The sequence below is a fragment of the Biomphalaria glabrata genome, chromosome 16 (genome assembly GCF_947242115.1).
Source record: "Biomphalaria glabrata chromosome 16, xgBioGlab47.1, whole genome shotgun sequence".
NCBI classification, from domain to species: Eukaryota; Metazoa; Mollusca; class Gastropoda; family Planorbidae; genus Biomphalaria; species Biomphalaria glabrata.
The window spans coordinates 12,592,342-12,609,123 of record NC_074726.1 but is presented as its reverse complement, the minus strand read 5'-3'; the positions used below and the strand labels follow the sequence as shown (position 1 = coordinate 12,609,123).

At 35.2% G+C, this 16,782-nt stretch overlaps 1 protein-coding gene across 3 annotated transcripts in view; it reads right to left on the bottom strand.

Annotated features, from left to right (window-relative positions):
* Positions 1–2,180: 2,180 nt before the first annotated feature.
* Positions 2,181–16,782, bottom strand: part of LOC106070896 (uncharacterized) — a 36,149-nt gene continuing 21,547 nt past the window's right edge. Inside the window, exons 1-4 of one of the 3 annotated variants that reach the window (XM_056014230.1) lie at positions 15,398–15,647; positions 7,080–7,277; positions 4,929–5,084; positions 2,181–3,584 (exon numbers count right to left, since the gene is read on the bottom strand). In XM_056014230.1, coding sequence (XP_055870205.1) covers positions 3,427–3,584; positions 4,929–5,084; positions 7,080–7,263 — 498 coding nt within the window. In that variant the 5' untranslated portion in view covers positions 7,264–7,277; positions 15,398–15,647 and the 3' untranslated portion in view covers positions 2,181–3,426. Of the gene's footprint in view, positions 3,585–4,928; positions 5,085–7,079; positions 7,278–15,330; positions 15,648–16,782 lie in introns of those variants that run through there. The other 2 variants (XM_056014228.1, XM_056014229.1) reach the window with 2 other exon arrangements.

The following is a 16,782-nucleotide window of genomic DNA, read 5'->3' as shown; positions in this document are numbered from 1 at the left end:
TTTTTTGGCTTATGGCTCTTTTTTTTTTTTTGGGGGGGGGGGGGGCCTTATATCTCTTTTTTTGGCTTACACCTCTTTTTTTGGACTTATACCTTTTTGGGCTTATGTCTTTTTTGGGAGGCTTACACCTCTTTTCGGGCTTGAACCTCTTTTTTTGGGTTTACGCCTGTTTTTGTTTTGGCTTATGTCTCTTTTTTGTGCTTATAGCTCTTTTTGGGCTTATGTTTTGAGCTTACATTCCTTTTTGTGGGGTTTTATGGCTCTTTTTTTTTGGGCTTATGTCTCTTTTTTGGTTCTTATGTCTCTTTTTTAGTCTTACACTTCTTTTTTGGAGGGCTTATGCCTATTTGTTGGGCGTAGATCTCTTTTTTGGGCGTATGTTTCTTTTTTGGGCTTATGTCTCTTTGTGGGGCTTATGCTTCTATTTGGGGCTTACATCTCTTTTTGGACTTATGCGTCTCTTTGGGCTTACGGTTTATGTCTCTTTTTTTGGCGTATGCCACTTTTGGGGTTACGCTTTTTTTTTGGCTAACGCCTTTTTTGGGGGCTTACACCTCTTTTTAAGGCTTACACCTCTTTTGGGGGCTTCTTATCTTATCTAATATGATACAGACGTTACTTCAAAAAAGAAGATGATTACGTCCTACGCGTCATGCATTTAGTCATGCATATTAACCAATGACCTAAACTCCGCCACGTCACTGGTTTTCCTGGCTTATGCCTCTTTTTAGGGCTTATTCCTCTTTTTTTTGGGTTATTCCGCCTCCTACCGTTTTGTTTTGTGGACACCTATTATGGATTGTGTGTGTGTGTGTGTTTGTGTTTGTATGGTGACGAGAGAGACAACTCCTGATTGCCAGAGCAAAAAGACCTAATTTTGTAGTGAGTTACATTTTGTTCAAAATACTATTTTATATTATCACTTAAGTCTACTACATTTATTTAATTTCATTTCATTGTTAAATTTGTCTATATTGTAATACATTTATATCATATTATTCTTCACAAAGAGGGTTTTCAATTTATTTTAAGTTTTACTAGTTATAATATAATACGCATACTGCGGTTTAGTTGTCTACCAGCAGTTTGGTGCTACAAGTCAACGGTCGTCAACACCAACATCCACCGCCAATATTGGTTGTTTCCAAATTATATCGGGGGAGATTGAAGTCCCCCATGGAGGTTATGATGTTTAGTTTGGGGCTGCTTATTGAAGGAGGAGAGGAGAACACGCAAGAGACGCGAAACTTGTAGTTTAACTCTTTCTCTCCTAATTGACGATACCATCGTTGATTTTTACCTCATTAAATTAAATTACTGTTTAATTTTTTAAACTTGATTTTGAATTATATAAAAAGAGCATGCATTTCCCTTTAATTCTATACAAAATACAAAATACAACAGTTTCTGATAACAAACAACAAAGCTATTGAAGCCCAATCATAACGGGGTAGGGAAATAGTAATGAGCAGAATGAAGAATTCCGTCGAAATGTGGACAAATAATTACAGAGAGAAAGAGTTAACGAGTCATATCTTTTTAAAATTATCATTTCAGTTGTGTTTCTACATACACTCTACTTTCAAGTTGACTCTGTGTTTATTTCAAGTTGACTCTGTGTTTATTTCAAGTTGACTCTGTGTGTTTATTTCAAGTTGACTCTGTGTGTTTATTTCAAGTTGACTCGGTGTTTAGTCATAAATGAACGTTATATTCCAATTTGTTTTAAAAAGATGTCAGTTCAAGAATTTAATATGCCTACATCGGTTTAGTTGTGGTCTTAAAAGCTGTTTCGGAGCAACAAAAACAACGACCAAGTGTCCCAAAGTATCGTTGAAACTTCTCTTTCATATAGATCAAGATCTATTCCTTTGGCAAACTAAATATTACATGTTGACAACTTGATCTACTCTCATTGAGGAAAATGGCCTGGAGCCTGACAACAGATAAAATAACAATTTCTGTGAACGAACATCTGCACATGTTTTCAGACGAAATTTCATCATGTTTTCCAAATCTCCATGACTAGTTTAAAATTGTATAAGGGGATCGCGGAGCTAAAAAGGTTGAGAACCGCTGCTATAAAGCATGAAAGTTGCGCTCATTGACAGATTTGGTTGCTCTTTATAAAAAAAATATTTATAAAAAAAAAAAAAAAAAGGGAAATAACAAAACAAAGATTCCATTTTAGTATCTATTAGTATATTGCTATATTTATAATAAAAACACATTTTTAAAAACTTACATTAACATAAATGGTATACTTGCGAGAAATTAAAAAAAATATTATACGATAGTGCAAAGTACAATGTAAAAAAAAATGTTAGTGATTGAGAATTAGAACACCACACAGATGTGCAAACCTCAGAGCACGAGCGTCAACATACAGGTCTGGAAGAGAGTGCCCGTTTTAACTTGGTCAGATACATCACATGCACACATTCATATATGTGCATTAATAATAATAATATATCATAATTTTTCCGCCGTGTTTGAAAATTTTCCATAATGCAACAGGTAAAACTTTTCAATAGTATTTTTTTTTACCTCACCCACCTCATTAATGATATAGAATTCTAACGAGTCAATGCGTTATCATATAGTCATATAGACCTTCTTATCTTATAGAAAAAAAAAAGAAGATAATTACGTCCTACGCATTTCATGTATCAATCTAATCATACATATTAATCAATGACTTAAACTCTGCTAGGTCGTTGGCTTTCCTAGCTTATTCAGGCAAACCATTCTATTCTCTAACGGCACTAGGGAAGAAGGAGCACTTATATGGCTTTGTACTAGCGTATGGAATAAGAAATGTGCCTCTATCTTTGTGTCTTTCTGAGTATTTCATTAGGTACACATGTTTGGCCCTAACACAAATATGACACTAAACATAGAAATGCATTTTTAAAATAAATTTTTACAAGAAAATGTATGTACAGATACAAAGAAAAAACATGTTTCTATTATAGACATCTACATGTAATAGGGAGAATAGAAGGCACCATATACTTATATATCTAGACTGGAAACCGGAAACAAATTCTTATCTGCGGTTGATCGATTCACATATCTATATATATATATATACTGTCAATAGATCTTTCATACTCTCGAGAGTCTTTCCTTAAACTTGTTAAAATCTTCCTATCCAGATCAGGATTGAACCATGATGGAACTTTATACATTTTTCAAAATTTGTTATGGTATCTTTAGTGAAACTTTTATTTGATCTTATCTCTATATTTAATTGTATTTATTCTAGTATCTATATTTAACTATTTTATTTGTGCTGTTTAAATTTCTTTTCTTAATCTTCTGTCTTATTGTAGTTTTTTGTTTCCTGTGGTCTCTATACTTTAAGATTAAATTACTTTAGTCCTGGTGTCTAGTTAAACTTTTTATTTTGTCCTGAAGTCGAGTTTAGCTTTTCTTGCCCGCATGCATCAGAAATCCTCCGGCCGGAATGAGAGCGTCAGCGACAATACACAGAATGTAAGAGTATCCAACATCATACACATTCTTGACGTCATCCTGGATTGTTGCACCCCAGACTACAATGCAGATAAAGATGGCCACTCCTGAAATAAAAATAAAGTAATCACTTCACTTGGAAACTTCCAGACATTATTATTATTATCACGACCTAACCCTACGCTCAGTCAGGACGGCAGGGATGACGACATTCAGAGCTTTTAAACAGGGACTATCGTGACGACAGTCCCAAGCGCTTACCACACGACCAGCCAGCCATCTAGCTATCAAGGGCGGATACAGACATTTTGAGTTATTTGTGGCGACCTTTTCTAAAAACCAAACCCAGTAAACCCGAAGTTATCCCTAACATAGGGTTCACTCTTAGAACAAGAAACAAAAAAAAAGGGTTTATATTCAAATTTAGAGCAGTGTTTGCGCAATTTTCGGCCGAAAAAAAAATTACATTGTTGCCCCACCTCTTCGAGAGCTAGGACGTCTACATAGTATCCATCCTTTAAAAAAACCCAGGAAAGTCAAATTTAATAAAAACAGTAGATTCAGGCCACGGGCCGATACTGAGGCACACGTCTTTATTTGGTGTAATCGTCCTATAATTATCGTGCGAGTCTATTGTAGCAGGCCTGCTTTGGTCAGCAGAAGACGTCAACAGAACGGTGGTTCGACGCTCTAGGGAAATTCAAGCGTGTAGAATGTGTTTGGCTACTACATATGAAAATGTCTGCTTTAAAACAATCTTTTGAATAATTGTTTTTTCTTGATCAATTTTCAAACTACTTTGGCAATATAAAAGTTTTTTATTTCCCCGGGCCTCGTCAGCAACATGCGCCCCGGGGGTTGAGACGCCATCGCCCGTCTGCAACCTAACAAAAGACCCAAATTTTATTTTTATTTTACTTGGTTATTAACCCAATCTGTGTAAAATATCAGCTACTGATATATTTATATTTGCTAATATTATACTCTTATATCATTTCAATAAAAGTGGAACAAATGAGATTTGAACCCAAATATGTTTTTCTCAGTCGGCTTTTCCCAAGCTCTTCTCAATCTCAGTTTTTTTCAATATAAAACTAACTTTGGGTCAATAACTCATATTTAATGCATGCTTAAACTGCTTGAAATAAACGAAATTCAGAGTAGTAGAGAGTAGATTATTCAGTCCCCGCCCCCTTTTTTTTTTCGACTTTCATTTTTACACCTTTACAAGACAAAGTTCTGCAACAAAGTCTCAGACAGGCGTAATGGACACGATGAATTCCAGTCTAATTAAATATGAATGGGATGTTTATAAACACGTTCCTGATGTCATTTTGTCTAGACCCCTCGAAAATAAAGTTTCTTGTCATTTGACGATATTCTAAAGAACTAAAAGACTAACAATAATGACTATTAAAAACAACAACCTTTTCAAACAGAACTTGACTTACCGGCAGTTAAACAAGCTGACCAATTTAAGAATGGAAATAGACGATGAGCATTTTTCCCAAGCACAGCGAAAATAATCTGCAAAAGGCCCAACAAGACACCAAGACCTGCAGCTATGACTCCAATTAGGGCAAATGCTTGGCACGCCTCATACTTTGCTTTATAGAGATAAAAAATGAGAAGATCTTTCATGTTTTGGTATTAAAATTTCATTAGGCATTAAAGAAGTTGAAAAAGATAGGCTTACAAAAACATGTGTTTTTTTTGTGTGTCTCCTATTCAATAATAAAAAGCTTATATTAAGTGTAATTGTATCAATTAGTTATTAATTACTTTATCTGGTATCGAACAAGGGAAAGATATTGAAATTGTACTTGACAGATGTGGCGGTATAAGTTGACTTATACTTTGAGTCGTTGTGCTGGCCACATGACAACCTCGTTAACCGTGGGCCACAGAAACAGATAACCTTTACATCATCTCCCCCATATATCACAAGGTCTGAAATGGGAACATTTTTTTTTTTAAGTTAACAATAGATAGAAACCTTCTATTTTCATAAGGACTTCGCTGGCACAGTGGTTAGTGTGTTTGCTCGAGAAGGCTTGAGTAAATCCAAGTCGTACAACTTTTTCTTTACATAAAATGTATTTTAAAACGCGGTGACCCAGACACCCTTTCTTTCTTCCCCCCCCCCCCTTTTTCCCAACTGGTCCAGACAAGTGATAGGATAAAAGCACATTGAGAAAGTTAAAAGCATCATAATGGCTAAACAAAAATATTTCTAATCGCATAGATTTATTATTGTGAATCTAGATATATTACAAATTTAATAACATGACTGAACCAAACTAATAGATACAATTACAAATAAGTAATATAAGCTTTGTATTTTTTAAAAGTATTTTCTTTTTATGCTTCTCTTGTTATATTTTTGCATTAGGTCTAGGGTTTGATTGTTGATCTGAATCTCTGCAAGTTATTCTCTCTCAAATCTTCTATCCTTTCTTTAGTTTTGTGAACATTCAGAATTAAAACGTTGTCTATGCATCATTCATTTGTAAATTTATAGTTGAATGGTAGTCTTTCTACACCTGCGTTTGTTTATAGTTCATGTTCAGTCTTCTGTCACCTGCGTTTGTTTATAGTTGAATAGTACATTCTTTCCTCACCTGCGATAAGGTCGATGTGATTGTGTCGGCATCAAATTGAATGATAAGGATATCAACTGGTGGGCTTCACGTCTAGATTGTGTAGATGACATAAATTACCTTTGCAAGAACGCTCCAGTGCGGCGCTCCAGTCCTAATTTCTCTTGTACCAGACACACGACGTTCGCTTTTACATATTAAAGGCGTTTTATAAGAAAGTTAAAAACTCACACCTGCATGAGTTTGCTAACTTTTTAAAATAACAAAGCTTTTTTTATCATGAGATGTGATTGGATGGCGAAAGTCAACGAATAATACTTTACCATATTGTTTTATGGTATCAAAATTCACTACAGATAGACTAATAAAAGACACTATCCAGCATGAGTAGTTTTGTATCTCGGGTACTTCCTGATGATTTGTGTGTCAACTGAGGAGTAAGAGAGCCTCCCAATCTGGTTACCCTAAGACAGATCTAGTTCAGAATCACTTTGTTTAGTCACATTTGATTAACTTAAACATTCACTTTCCATGATTTGTCTGGGCACAAACATTGTCTTTGAAGTAGGAGATGCCGTATACATTAATTTATAAAATATACACATTATTTTAAGATGCCAATTGTAAGAATTATCTAACTAATTAGAACTTGAAACTGCAACTAACAAAGGGTAAAGAAGACATGGGCCTACAAAGGTATTTTTAGCCTTAAGAAATCCTGTTCCTCATTTGTGTTTTGTTTTTACTTATTTACATTTAATTTTATAAATATCTTTCTAATTAACAAAACTTTATTCTTTGCCAGATACAGAACTTGTTATTGTATGGAATACCCAGGCAAACTAGGAAAAGGATTATCATTTCGTACATTGCCTAAAAATGCCAGGCATTTCGCACTTTGCCGGTAACACATATATACTTATGTTGAGCGAAATCTTACATTCGTTGAAAACCAACCAAACAAACAAAGTTTCGATTTTTTTGAAGACTACCCAAACTTACCAGGTATTTGTCTCTGGTCATATTTGACGCAGATGTCTCCAACACAGACCTTCCAAAGACCAAAACTCCCTGTTAAGCTCACCGCCCACTCGTTGGTTGCAGTCCCTATGATGTGCAAGATAAGACCAGCGGACGCCAAGACAAATCCGATGATGAAAAGCATACTAGTACCGCCCAGCGCCATAATCTTTTTCTAATCTGAGAAAACAAAAAAAGAAAGTACAGTTATAATTTGGTAGGAATTCTTGGAAATCTGAACTTCTGAAGTAAACAAAAAGTAATTTTTTTACACAGTGTTGTTCTACCTACGACACGTAGGTCACATCCGCCAGTAGCTTCATGTCCCACCCCTCGAAAATGGTATCATAATGAAGTTCTATGGACTTGATTACATTTAGACGATGCGACTCTTGGCTCGTTTTGTTCAAAACACGTATAGTCTCCAGATTGAGAAGTTCGGACATCAAAGTTTAACAGATGATTGAGAATGGAAAAAATTGCCCCCACTTCTTTCAAAAGTTCTGGATCCGCTTGTGTCTCACACACACAACGGTGTCAGTGGAAATTCTCATTCAAGTGAACACTGGGCTAGGGAATGATAAAGAAACACACACAAAATCAGTTCTCAGAGAGGTTGTTGTTTTTAAATAGATTTTATGAAGCGCAACTTTCATGCTTATAGAAAGCCCAGAGCGCTATCACTCTTTTTTTCGTAACAGCAGAGGGATGGGGATAGCCGGGAGAAGGCTTTCCGTGCTGCCTTTTAGGCACTCAGTTAACACAACTCTGCTCGAGTCGAGTGTCGAACTCTAGCCCACCTTGATAAGAAGCCAATCATCCCACACGGAGCTACACGTTTATTTTGAACAGCTCATTAGGAAAGAAAAACATTTTCATGATGCAGGTGGTCGAAAACGTAATCCCTTTCTGGTGTAGGTGTGTATTCAAGTGTATGAGATGAAACCAGAAGATGGACAGAACTCGATTGACGGATAATGTGCTATTGTAGTCATAAACAAAAAAAAAACACAAAACACTTAAAAACAAAACCTTTATACATTATGTAATTATATTAATTCATTTGGATCAGTCATGTCATTAGGTTTATAATTAGAGATGGGAAACGAACCGAACCCGAACCTCACTTATGACCGAACCGAACCGAACCCGAACTTTGAAACTGCTTGGTACGAACCGAACCGAACGAACCCTCCTTATCTTAACCGAACTAATTTTGCAATTTGTACATCCTTTTTTTTTTATTTTTGGTTTAAAAAGATATACAAAATTACTTAAATATTTTATTTAAATTCTAATGATTCCATTATAGTTTGAAAACTTAGGAGGGGAAGGGTATTTTGAAAACTTTAAAAAGAAAAAAAAAAGCGGCGAGCTGTGATTCCCATGGGTTTTTCCGTACATGCCGACTCCCTCCTGGCCTTGAATTTTCGCGGGCTGTTTGCAATATTGGTTTTGAGTTGAATATGCGGCCTCTAATTAGATTTAGATCTAGACTCTAGTAACTAGACTAGTAAGTACAAAGTCAAGATTAAAATATTGTCACTTTTATTTGAAATGTTACGGGTAGAATATTTTTTTGCCGATTAGAGAGTGTAGATATAAATCTACAATAAGTTCATTTGTGTTCTAGTTTAAAATAAATTTTAATTATCTTCTATTAAGTGATTTATTTTTACAAAATTGTGAAGTATTCCATATTGGAATATTATCAGTGGCGTAGCAAGGGTGGGGGAGGAGGGGGAGAAATTTTTACAATAGCACATTATCCGCCCACTTGAGATGGGCCCTAAATGACTGTTTTTTTACAATAAATATTCAATATTACGCAAAATACAGGGGCCCCCAACGAGGTCCAGCCAATCCCGGGCCCCCAAATGATGAAAAATTCCTAGCTACGCCCCTGAATATTTTTACTATTATTCTGTTTTGCATTATTGATGATCAGTATTTTTAATGCAGCGTTTCTCAAACTTTGGGTCCTCCCCCGTGGATGGGGATGGCGAGTACCTTGAATTGGGGGATGAGGAGACGCAACTTCATGACAAAAAGGGATGTCAAAGAGTGTGTGTGTGTGTTTCCTGGTGGCGGTAAAAAGAGGTTAAGCGATTGATTTGTGTTTATGCATTGAGGATGATGAAATTAGCGTAATGCAAATGTGAAACGGCAGACAATCTTGAGACATGAAAGAATAAAGACGTTGTTTTGTGGTGACCTAGAATTCGTTTAAATATCAGTATATTTCATTAATATTACATCTCTATCTCAAGTTAAATATGTGAATATTGTAATAACAGTTAGGCTATATTGAGTTGTTCACATAAGAACTTTATTTTAAAGTTTATTAAGTTTATATATTATTATAAGGCTTGTCTTCGAGTCCGAAGATTAGTGAGGAATGCAGTTTTTCCCATAGCTGCGCAGTCCCAGCTGTGACCTACATATTTTGCCACATCCAGGGCAAGCATAACCACTGTCTGCAGGTGGTCGATTTAGTTTTTCTTTTCACGTCTGCGTTTGTCCTCGGCAGCGGATTTTCTTTTGGTCTCAAATGTGTATCCCGCGGCCTTCGGGAGTGAACTCCAACTGACTCGTTCTGAGGCCGCATGTAACCATGTGCTCTCTTCTATGTCAGCTAAGCAAAGTTGACGCCTAAGCTGGTCTTTGAAGCGTTTCCGTGGGGCGCCTCTGTTACGTCCTTTTAGCTCACAAAAAAAAAAAAAAGACTGCCTTTGGCAACTATCGGACCATAACAAGTCCCTCTATACTATACTTACCGGTAAAAATATAAAACGCCTGTATTGGTTCAATTGTACTAGCTGTTTGTAAGCGACAAACCAACGACCAACTAACAAGGAAAGGGGGCGTCGAAAAAATGTTTTATTTTCAGTGTAACTTATCTGAATATTAAAAATTAAAATATATTAAGTAGGAGATGTCAGTTTATCTTCTAATAAGACCTTGTCAACTGTAGACTGCTTTATGCGAGGCGCGTATACACAATATGGGTCAAAACGTTTTGAAGTAAACATTTTAAAACATCTCCGCTGTTGAGATTCTTCTAAATTTTTTTTGTCTCAGAATAGTCGAATTTCTTCAGTATATTGCAATTTATTATAGTGACGACTTATGTGTGAAAAAAAATCTCGATAGAGACGTCTTTACACGAAGAATATTTGTTTAAAAAGATCACGGCCATTATAGAAGTACGTGCGCAATATGTAGGCCTACCTAGAATGTCCCTTGCATAATTCTATTGGCCAGGTCTGCCTTTTTATTATTAGATTTCATATGGCCCTCGACTTTTTTTTTTATGATGAATAGTGCGTTCTGAAAGAAAGCACATCGATATTAGCATTTTTAAAAAATTCTCTCTGCTTACTAAGAGAAAAAGGTTAGAATACGCTAAGCGCAGAGTCACGCCCGGAATTAAACCACTTGCCGACTTGAGCGAGAACCTGCCGCATCTTCATTTCTATCTCCATTAAGAAATTTTTACAACGCTTAAAATGTATGTAGGCAACATTATTTTGGAAAAAGTATTGCCCATAGGCCTATTATATATGTTGTAAAGTATTTGTTTTGTGTAAAAATTCAAATGAAAGTGTTTTAACTGATATATTGTATTAAACCTTATAACTTAATTTTGCTATTACATAATTTCATAACATCGAACCGAGCCGAACCCGAACTTTAGACTTGACCGAACAAAACCCGAACTATACTCGTCATAGAACCGAACCGAACTCGAACTTAAATCTGACCGAACCGAACCCGAACTTTAAAAGTTGGGTTCGATTCCCATCTCTATTTATAATAGATCTAGACTAACATCAAGAAATATGTGCGATTCTAAATGTTTTTACCAATTGTTTTTTGTTTAGCGCTATTTCATACTTATAGCTTTCCCAGTACCCTATGATCCTATCACTTATCTGTACCCTATGATCCTATCACTTATCAGTACTCTATGATTCTATCACTTATCTGTACCCTATGATCCTATCACTTATCAGTACTCTATGATTCTATCACTTATCTGTACCCTATGATCCTATCACTTATCAGTACTCTATGATTCTATCACTTATCTGTACCCTATGATCCTATCACTTATCAGTACTCTATGATTCTATCACTTATCTGTACCCTATGATCCTATCACTTATCTGTACCCTATGATCATCACTTAACAGTACTCTATGATTCTATCACTTATCTGTACCCTATGATTATATCACTTATCAGTACTCTATGATTCTATCACTTATCTGTACCCTATGATCCTATCACTTATCTGTACCCTATGATCATCACTTATCAGTACTCTATGATTCTATCATTTATCTGTACCCTATGATTATATCACTTATCAGTACTCTATGATTCTATCACTTATCTGTACTCTATGATACTATCACTTATCTGTACTCTATGATACTATCACTTATCTGTACTCTATTATACTATCACTTATCTGTACTCTATGATACTATCACTTATCTGTACTCTATGATACTATCACTTATCTGTACTCTATATGATCCTATCACTTATCTGTACTCTATGATCCTATCACTTATCTGTACTCTATGATCCTATCACTTATCTGTACTCTATGATCCTATCACTTATCTGTACCCTATGATCCTATCCCTTATCTGTACTCTATGATCCTATCACTTATCTGTACTCTATGATACTATCACTTATCAGTACTCTATGATACCATCACTTATCTGTACTCTATATGATCCTATCACTTATCTGTACTCTATGATCCTATCACTTATCTGTACTCTATGATCCTATCACTTATCTGTACTCTATGATCCTATCACTTATCTGTACCCTATGATCCTATCACTTATCTGTACTCTATGATCCTATCACTTATCTGTACTCTATGATCATATCACTTATCTGTACTCTATGATACTATCACTTATATGTACCCTATGATACTATCACTTATCTGTACTCTATGATACTATCACTTATCTGGACCAGTTGGAAATCTGGGAGGGAGACCAAGAAAGAAATAACTGGAGGAATTTTTCGGGAATTTCTTTTTAAAAGCATTTATAGAAGAAAAAAAGCGGAGTAACCTGAAACTCATGGCTCAAGCCGACATACTAACCACTCCGATAGTGAGGTGCTTATGAACATGAAAATTGTATAGTTATCTATTTTTTGTTTCAAACATGCTTTAAAGTGGCGACCTATAAAGGGAACTAATTCAGCTTATACCACCGCTTCAGTCCTGTACAATGTCTTTCCCTTGTTTGAGATACCAAAAAAAATAATTAATTACCAATAGCTAATTAACTAATTGGTTACTTTTTTTTTTTACTCTTGTGTTTTCAGGTAAAAGAAATAATTGTGCAAAATTTCCGCTTAATCCAAGATTGGCTGTCGGAGAAATAACGTGTGCAAACCTTTTCCCAGTCTGAGTTGATATAAACAAGAAAAACGTATTAAAATACTTTTAAACAAAAAAAGCATTTATACAAATAAAAAAGGGGGAAACAACCTGAATTCGAGCTCATGGCCCAAGCCGACATACTAACCACTCCGACAGTTATGAGCATAGAAAATTGTATAGTTTTTTTTGTTTCAAACTAAAGCGGTGACCTATACAGGGGAATAATTTAGCTTATACCATATACTATATACTTCAGTCAAGTACAATTTATTTCCTTTGTTCCAGATACCAAATACAATAATTAATTACCGATAGTTAATTAACTAATTTTTTTTCTTGTGTTGTCAGCTAACAGAAATAATTTTGCAAGATTTCAGCTTAATCCAAGATTTGTTGACAGAGAAATAACACGTACAAACCTTTTTCCAGACAGAGTTGATATAAGCTTTATAAACAAGAAAAACATATTAAGATACCTTTTAAAAAGCATTTCTACAAATAAAAAAGGGGGAAACGACCTGAATTCGAACTCATGGCTCAAGGCTTCTCAAGCCAACACGGTAACTACTCTGCTAATGCCGCTAGTGGAGAGCCTATGAACATGCAAGATTCTATTGTTTCTATAGTCTCGTACTACTTTTCATGTTGTGTTCACTATCACTCAGACGACGACCTATACAGGGGACTAATTCAGATTATATCACCACTTCAGTCAATTACACATTCTTTACCTTGTTTGAGCTACCAAACAAAATAATTAATTACCAATAATTAATTAACTTTTGTTGATTCTTGTGTTGTCAGGTAAAAGAAATAATTGTGCAAAATCTCAGCTTGATCAAAGATAGGGTGGGGGGGGGGAGGGGATAACGTGTAAAACATTGGACAGACAAACAGACAGAAGGAGTGAGTATATATAAGCTTTGTAAAAGGGATGAAATGTTATCCTTATGCAGGATGTCCTGTAAACCTTGCAGAGTCTCATTCAACACTTCAATGGAGAGACTGCAAAACTTTCGAGCATCTTGTATTCCAAGGCTGGCATACATGAATGATCTCTGCAGATGTTGTTGTTTTTTAAAGGATTAACAGGCGCAGTAATATGAGTGTGTGTTTCTCTGTGTGTGCATGTGTGTTATGGAATAATTGTGTGTGTTTCTATAGTGATTTTGGGAAGAGGTTAGCGATTGGTTGTGAATGATGCAAGATAGACGGCGTTGTCGTCAGCGGTGTTATGAGACGACTCCAGAACGTGAGACTGATAGGTTTTGTTTTTGTTTGAGTTATATTTTTTTACAAAAATATAATTGCTAAAGTATAGTACATTTATTTTATCTCATAACAACCTGATTTAATATATAGAATATATATATATAATAATTTATTTAATATCGTTCAAGAAAGAAGCTACTGCAAGTTTTGCAAGTTAAGATACAATACACCTAGAGCGGTTTAGCTGTCTACAAACTGTTTGGTTCTACAATTCAACGGGGAGGGGGGTTGCATCGTACATCACACAGGTCTGTATTATTAAAGACCATAACCTAATTCACATAATTCATACAAGTTTTATAATAACAGTTACACTGTTGCATCACAATTTCATTCCTAGTCAAAGTAAATTTCATCATAAGTTCTCGGCTATGATTGTGAAAATCGTCTGGGCTGACTGTCACTTTCGTTTCTTTCTTTTGTCTTCACCAAAAACGAATTAAAATAGTATCAACATTAATAATAACAACAGAGGAGGCTATGTTCTAATATAAGTACAGAATTTTATTAACTAAAATATCTCAATTTATGTCTGATGTTAAAACTACCACATCTAAAAAAAAAAAGTTATACCCCTTAGTATTTTGGCTACCCGACAATTTAACGTCGAAGTCCCAGGCACCATATTGCGACTCACCAATCGAGAAACGTTCTACTAGATTCTAGAGTGTCTAGACTCCCCCTCACCCCCATCTTGTCAACACACAAGGCTAGATTCATAAGAGTCACGAGTCACGGGATAAAGTGACCTTTGACATCGCCTAACCCTGGACAGCTGTTTACATGCGACAATGATGCATTCTATTCTAGTAAGTCCTGTATACAAATAATGTACATTTGAAAACACTTTGGTCTATAGACGTAACTAGGGGAGGTAAATTGTGCCAATATCTTGAAATATTGGAGGTTTTAACATTTAACTCAACAATGTCAAGGACTCTAAACTAAACTCCGCTGTTGTCAGCTAAATATAAAAAAAAAGAACTGACCTATAAATTTTAAAACTATCTCATTGCGTCGTGGTTCATCTTCATTTCAATTCCAATTTATTCCCGCCAGTTAGTTTCCCATAAGTTTTGAAATGCATTGTAACAATAAGACACACAGCTCATTATTACTCATTATCTTAATGGTCATATTTGTAAGGGCCTAAAAAAGAGGCTACTATATATATACTTAAGTTTGTCAATTATATTTTCAAAGGGGGACAATTGCATAGAAATCAATTGAGGTTATGATCTTTACTGATCCATAATAAATTATTTTTTAAAAAAATGGGGCGACACATCACATGACTATTTCCATAGAAGAATAAACAAACAATATTTCTTTCCGTGTTAATTGAACAATTCCATCTAGCATTAAAAAATCAGTTTATATAAGTAATAATGTTAGTTATAGCTTTTATACCCAGAATTGAATATAAAAGCTATTGGAAACACTACGCACTTGTAAACAACTTTTACATATACAAATACAACTGTAACAATAACATAACTGATGCAAAGTGACACAGTAATGTATAATTAGACTAACCTTGAGTAATGTACCAGTTGATTGAGCTTTCCTATGAAACCAAAAAGATTTTGTTTTAAATCCTTACCGGTACTAAAAACCAGGCTTAGACATCACATGTAAAAAGATTGTTTTGAAAATGTATTTTTAAGTCTGCCAGTCAGTCTAGTCCATGGGCGACAAACAAGTTTTCGTATCGTGAATGGTGGTGAGATGAGTCATTCATTAGAGTAGAGAATGCCATCACAGTGGGTGCAGCGATTTAACTCTGACCCGTTAATTCTGCCTTGTGACACACAGGGCCCAACACCTATTGTGTCAAGTAGCTCTGACTTCCGTAGGAGAGGAGAGAAACAGCTAAATAAAGTGTGATGGTCAGGGAGGGGGCTAAGCACATGATACACGTACCTGATTAGCAATCGTCCACACGCCTAACAAAAAGAAGAGCAGGGTTCAGAGTGTGAAGAAGCAAAAGCCAACTCGCATTTAGAACTACAAGTGGGCTTTAATCAAAATAAACAACTTAAGCATATGACCTGTGGATGGAGTGGTGCCAGTGGCGTCACTAGGGGGTGCGGGAGGTGAGGGCCACACCGGGTGACACCCATCAGGGGGGTGACACCCAAGTCGAAAAATGCACTTTTCCAAAATGCAACTTAAAAAAAACTACTTTGAATGTCTCTCAGTTAAGTATCAAGATGTCCCAAACTTTCTTCATTAAAAAAATGACTACTTTGAATGTCTCTCAGTTAAGTATCAAGATGTCCCAAACTTTCTTCATTAAAAAAAAATGACTACTTTGAATGTCTCTCAGTAAAGTATCAAGATGTCCCAAACTTTCTTCATTAAAAAAATGACTACTTTGAATGTCTCTCAGTTAAGTATCAAGATGTCCCAAACTTTCTTCATTAAAAAAAATGACTACTTTGAATGTCTCTCAGTTAAGTATCAAGATGTCCCAAACTTTCTTCATTAAAAAAAAATGACTACTTTGAATGTCTCTCAGTTAAGTATCAAGATGTCCCAAACTTTCTTCATTAAAAAAAAATGACTACTTTGAATGTCTCTCAGTAAAGTATCAAGATGTCCCAAATTTTCTTCATTAAAAAAAATGACTACTTTGAATGTCTCTCAGTTAAGTATCAAGATGTCCCAAACTTTCTTCATTAAAAAAAATGACTACTTTGAATGTCTCTCAGTTAAGTATCAAGATGTCCCAAACTTTCTTCATTAAAAAAAATGACTACTTTGAATGTCTCTCAGTTAAGTATCAAGATGTCCCAAACTTTCTTCATTAAAAAATGACTACTTTGAATGTCTCTCAGTTAAGTATCAAGATGTCCCAAACTTTCTTCATTAAAAAAAAATGACTACTTTGAATGTCTCTCAGTAAAGTATCAAGATGTCCCAAACTTTCTTCATTTAAAAAAATGACTACTTTGAATGTCTCTCAGTTAAGTATCAAGATGTCCC